The sequence below is a fragment of the Artibeus jamaicensis genome, unplaced genomic scaffold (assembly GCF_021234435.1).
Source record: "Artibeus jamaicensis isolate MK-2021 breed Jamaican fruit bat unplaced genomic scaffold, CSHL_Jam_final scaffold_474, whole genome shotgun sequence".
Taxonomy (NCBI): Eukaryota; Metazoa; Chordata; class Mammalia; order Chiroptera; family Phyllostomidae; genus Artibeus; species Artibeus jamaicensis.
Window position 1 is genome coordinate 46,510,843 of NW_026522046.1, and position 5,707 is coordinate 46,516,549.

General features: G+C 50.2%; 1 protein-coding gene across 1 annotated transcript; it reads left to right on the top strand.

The window, feature by feature from the left end:
- The first annotated feature begins 2,191 nt into the window (after positions 1-2,191).
- On the top strand, positions 2,192-3,202 carry LOC119035715 (E3 ubiquitin-protein ligase RNF113A-like). Its single transcript, XM_037127148.2, has one exon. The coding sequence runs from the start codon at positions 2,192-2,194 to the stop codon at positions 3,200-3,202; it is 1,011 nt and encodes a 336-aa protein (XP_036983043.2).
- The last annotated feature ends 2,505 nt before the right edge of the window (positions 3,203-5,707 follow it).

The window sequence follows — 5,707 nt, forward strand, 5'->3', positions numbered from 1 at the left end:
CGCCTGTCCTTAGTGTTCTCAAAGGGACGCCACCCTCACCGCCTACACCTAATCCCGCTACGTCTTCACCGGTGTCCGGCTCTTCGTGTCCCCAGGCTCAGCCCTGCCCTGCTGTCTCCCAGACACCTCCACCCCAGCCTGGCCCCAGGGGCATCCAGCAGGTCCCCCGATTTGTCTCACCCTCCACAGCTGTTCTCCACGTCACACGGAACCAAATCCCTGGGGCCACTTAGGCTTGGAACCCGAGATACATTCTTGAATCCCTGTCTCCCTCATCCTGACATCATCGGATGTTACTGATTTTCCCTCCTAAATATCCCTCACTTCCCCCGTCTTCACTGTCCCTGCTACCGTGGCCCTATTTTGTGCCCCAGGCTCTCTCCTGCCCAGGTGGTCAGCCTCAGAGCTCACCTCTGTGGCTTTGCTCACGTTGTCCTCTCTTGCTAGACTTGCTAGAGGTCCTGCTAGATCTCTCTTGCATTCCTTTTTTCTTTTTCTAACTAGTGAGCCTTGAGACTTTAAGAGTCAAATGAGGCATCACTTTTTTTTTCAAAGAAAACATCAATCACTTGTTTTCAAACCCTTCATTTTCTCTTGTGTTCTCTGTTTTCCCAAACCATCCCTGTTTCCCCACTGCTCTTAGCAAGTTTAGGGTCACCTTTGCCCCGAGATGATGGTGGTTACCAAATGCTGACTCACCGCCGGCCGCTCCCCACTCTCCTCCCGGTCTCAGCCACTGCTTTCCAGGCGGAAGCCCACCTGCTTTCTGCGAAAGCCAATGTGCTTGTCTCCTGGAGCCTCTTCCCTTAATCTTCCGATGGGCACACGAATCATCAGGTTTACGTTCGCAAAGTACTTCCTCGTTCGAACCTTCCCTGGATCCATTTTCTGCAGAGAAATGTCCTCACCCCCGGAGCACTGCATGCGGGCCCTTTGCGACCTGCCCCTCATTTACTGTTTCCGAGGCAGGTGCTGCCGTGTCTCCCAGGTTAGCAGCTGCCTCCGAGCTGCGTGTCGTGCTCATGCTGTTGGCCCATGGCCATGCTGTCCTGGACTGGGACTGCCTCTCTGGGTGCTGGACTCCTCCTCCCCTCCAAGACCTAATTTAATGGAGAACTACCACTTTCGGTCCCCCCTGCTTCCACCAGTGACGACAGACTGCCTTTCCTGGCGGTCTCCATGACGCCGGCACCCCTGGTTTGCTGCTCCTCAGGCAGCCCAGCCTTCCGGGCACCCGGACATCAGTTTTCCTCTGTTCCTGCGGACGCCTCCGCGGGGGCTTCACTGCCGTTTGTGCCCCTCAGTCCTCCCCTGTAGCAGCCCCTCTTTAACGTCATCGCGGGGGATGGAAGACCATGCACTTTAAATGTGTTTCAGGAGGAGAGTTCCTTACGTTCTGATTGTGTTCCTCCTTTAGTCTTTGCCATCAGTGTTCCTCAAATCTCTATTAACAGTCTTTGATCTTTTTAACATTTAATCCATTAAAACAGTTACTTAACAGAAGGTCAAATTCATATATGTATGACAGAGAAGGTGCTTCTGAGTTGTTGGTTTAAAATCAACCATTTGATTACCTGGTTGGGAAATGTAGGACTTGATGCCTTTTTGGTGTGAACGCAAGAGTGGTTCATAAATCATCTTTCTTTCTTTTAAAGACTTTATTTTTAGGGGGTGGGGGGAGAGACAGAGAGAAACATCCATGTGTAGTTGCCTGTGGAGCACCCCCTACTGGGGGCCTGGCCCGCAACCCAGGTGTGCGTCCGAAACAGGAATCAAACTGGGGATCCCGTGGTTCACAGGTGGGTGCTCAGTCTGCTGAGCCACACCAGCCAGGGCAGCTTTAGACAATGTCCACTAAGTAATTGATGTTCTGTGAAAGCAAGAAGCAAACAGAAGACCAGCGCCTCCCCCCAGGAACATTATAATGTTTATGTCATAATAACATCTAATGACCTTATAACAATGCATTTGAGAATGCCCCATAGCCCTCTGTCCCCAAGCCTTCTTCCTTCAGGTTCTCAGTTGAGCGCCCCTCCCCCCACCCCACCGTCCTCTGCGAACTTGGAACTTCACGTTACACAGCCCCGCACAAGCCAGAGCACGTGACACAGGGGCCCTGCGAAGCAGACGAGTGACGCAACCCCGCGGGACCCTGTGGCCTCGGCCAGACGTTGGCGCTCGCGGCTGGAAGATGGCGGAGCCGTTTGCTGCAGGAGAGGCGGCGGGCCAGGTGTGCCCCTTCGAGTTCAAAAGGCCCAGCCGCAAAGGGGCTGCAGGCCTTCGGAAGCGCCTGGCCTGCGACCCGGAGCCTGGGGACAGTAGTGGCGGGGACGAGGGCGGCTCCGCGGTTCGCCGCGCGGAGAGGCGGGGGCCTGCCCGCAATCCCTTGATCCAGAGGACCCGCGGCGCTGGTCCACAGGGGGTGGCCGACTGTGACGCCGGGAGCGAGGAGGAGGCAGAGGCCCCCCGTGTGGTCTACAAGTCCACCCGCTCGGCCAAACCCGCGGGGCCCGAGGACATGGGGGCGACTGCCGGCTGCCAGCTGGGCCCCGACAAGGAGCGCGACGCACAGGCCATCTTGGAGCGCAGCCGGAGGAGCCAGGAGGAGCTGAGGGGCAAGGAAGACGACAAGATCTATCGCGGAATCAACAACTATCGGCAGTACGTGAGGCCCAAGGATGCCTCCGGCTCCTTGCGGAAGGGCCCCATCCGCGCGCCCGAGCACCTGCGCGCCACCGTGCGCTGGGATTACCAGCCCGAGGTTTGTAAGGACTACAAGGAGACGGGCTTTTGTGGCTTCGGAGACAGCTGCAAGTTCCTCCACGACCGGTCAGACTACAAGCATGGGTGGCAGATCGAACGTGAGCTTGAAGAGGGTCGCTATGGCGTCTCTGAGGATGAAAACTTCGAAGTGGGAAGCGAGGGTCAGGAACTACCATTCAGCTGTTTCATCTGTCGCCAGACCTTCCGAAACCCGGTTGTCACCAAATGCAGGCATTATTTCTGTGAGAGCTGTGCATTGGAGCATTTCCACACCTCCCCACGCTGCTACATCTGTGACCAGCTGACCAACGGCATCTTCAATCCTGCGAAAGAATTGATTGCGAAACTGGAGAAACATCAAGCTACAAAAGAGGACGAGGGGAAGGTGCCAGAGGAAAAGGCAGATGGTGGAGTAGGGTCCTGGATAGGTGGCTTGTAAAAGCATCAAGATGTCCTGCAAAAATCTGCAAGCAGAAAAGAGCACCGGGCCACAGCCATGAAGAGCCTGGACAGGGTGCCACCAAGAACTAAATTATTGAGATAGAATTGCTAAAAGTTGCACAGGGACTGAGCAGTCAGCAGAGCTCACAACCCTGAACCCCTTATTCATGGTTTTTTTTTGCCTTTAAAACTCCCCAGTTGTAAGCCATTGGTGATTGGTTTTTTAAAAGTATATTTTATTGATTATGCTATTACAATTGCCTCATTTTTTTCTCCCCTTTATTCTTCTCCCCTTTATTCTTCTCTGCTTTGCCTGCCCCCTCCCACCAGATTTCTTCCCCCCGCCCCCGTAGTTAATATCCATGGGTTGTATATGGAAGTTCTTTGGCTTCTCCATTTCCCATACTATTCTTAACCTCCTCCTGTCTATTTTGTATCTGCCATTCATGCTGCTTATTCCCTGTACTCTTTCCCCCATTCTTCCTCCTACCCCTCCCTGCTGATAACCCTCCATGTGATCTCCATTTCTGTGATTCTGTTCCTCTTCTAGTTGTTTGCTTAGTTTGTTTTTTTTTTAGGTTCAGTTGTTGATGTTTGTATTTTTTATCTTTTTCTTAGATAAGTCCCTTTAACATTTCATATAATAAGGATTTGGTGATGATTAACCCTTTTAACTTGATCTTATCTGGGAAGCATTTTGTCTGCCTTTCCATTTTCAATGATAGTTTTGCTGGATAGAGCAATCTTGGATACAGGTCCTTGCCTTTCATGACATCGAATACTTCTTTCCAGCCCCTTCTTGCCCACAAAGTTTCTTTTGAGAAATCAGATGATAGCCTTATGGGAACTCCTTTGTAGGTAACTGTCTCCTTTTCTCTTGCTGTTTTTAAGATTCCTTATCCTTAATTTTGAATAATATAATTATGATGCGCCTTGGTGTGTGCTTCCCTGGGTCCAACTTCTTTGGAACTCTCTGAGCTTCCTGGACTTCCTGGAAGTCTGTTTCCTTCTCCAGGTTGGGGAAGTTCTCCTTCATTATTTGTTCGAATAAGTTTTCAATGTCTTGCTCTTCTCCTTCTGGCATCCCTATGATTTGGATGTTGGAATATTTAAAGTTGTCCCAGGGGTCCCAAGCCTCTCCTCATTTTTTGGATTCTGGTTTCTTCATTGTGTTCTAGTTGAATGTTTATTTCTTCCTTCTGCTCCCAATCGTTGATCTGAGTTCCAGTTTCCTTCCCTTCACTGTTGGTTCCTTGTATATTTTGCTTTATTTCACTTTGCATGGCTTTCTCCTGTTCTTCTACTTTGCGACCATAATCAACCATTTCTGCGAGCATCCTGATTACCAGTGTTTTGAACTCTGCATCTGATAGGTTGGCTATCTCTTGAGTGCTCAGTTCTGTTTTTGGACTTTTGATCTGTTCTTTCATTTGGGCAGTATTTCTGTATCTCTGTGTAACTGTTATGTAGTAAGGGGTGGAGCCTTAGGTATTTGCCAGGATGGGTTAACCCGCATCACTGCATTGTGGTGCTGTATGTGGGAAAGGGGTCCGAGAGGGAACAATGCCACTTGCTCAGCTCTTGGCCAGCTTTCAGTCACTTCCTTTACTACCCACAAACAAATTGGGCCCAGCTGGTGCTGATTCCCAGGTGGGTGGGTTTGTGTAAGTTCTAGGACCCTGTGAGTCTCTCCAGAGAACTCTCCTGTGAGGCTGGGAGTTCTCCTCCTGCCATAACTCCCACAGGATTTCATAGCCAGAGGTCTTGAGATTTTATTTTACTGCATGGGGACCCTGGGTTGTGCCATTTGTCTTGCTCCCCAGTCGTTCCTCCTGGTTTATCCTCATGTGGATATGGGACCGCATGGTCCACCAGCCACTGCCTCGCCCACCTGGGTCTTCTGGCTGCTGCCTTGCTGCAAGTCCTGTCTGTCCTGACTACCAGTCTCTGCCCCTCCTACTAGGCTGGATGAATGTTTTTTCTTTAACTCCTTGGTTGTCAGATTTTCATATAGTTTGATTTTCTGGCATTTCTGGCTATTTTTTGTTTTGAAATTTGTGTTATCCTTCTGTTGGTTGTATGAGGAGGCAAAGTGTATTTATCTACACCTCTATCTTGGTTGGAAGTAATGATTTGGGTTTTAGGCGATGGCTTCCAGCTTTCCTCTGGTGCCCTGCTGTAAAGCCATTCAATTTCTCCACTACAGACGAACAAAAATAACCCAGTCATGTGACGCATTTCAACTTTATGTTTCATACTGGAGCCCAAACAGGTAAAACTGAAATCACGTGCCATGAACTAAGTTTCTCTGGTTTCAGTCAGGCCCCTGCCCTAAGGAATCCACTTCATTTTTCTTTTGCAGTTCAGGGAATGGACAGTAGAAATGAACAGCCTAAACTGTATCTCGCTACATAATAAATGGATGTCAGATGAAATGCAATATACGATGTGAACATGTGGACCACAGACGACTTTTAGATGAGACTAACATGTTCAACGGGTG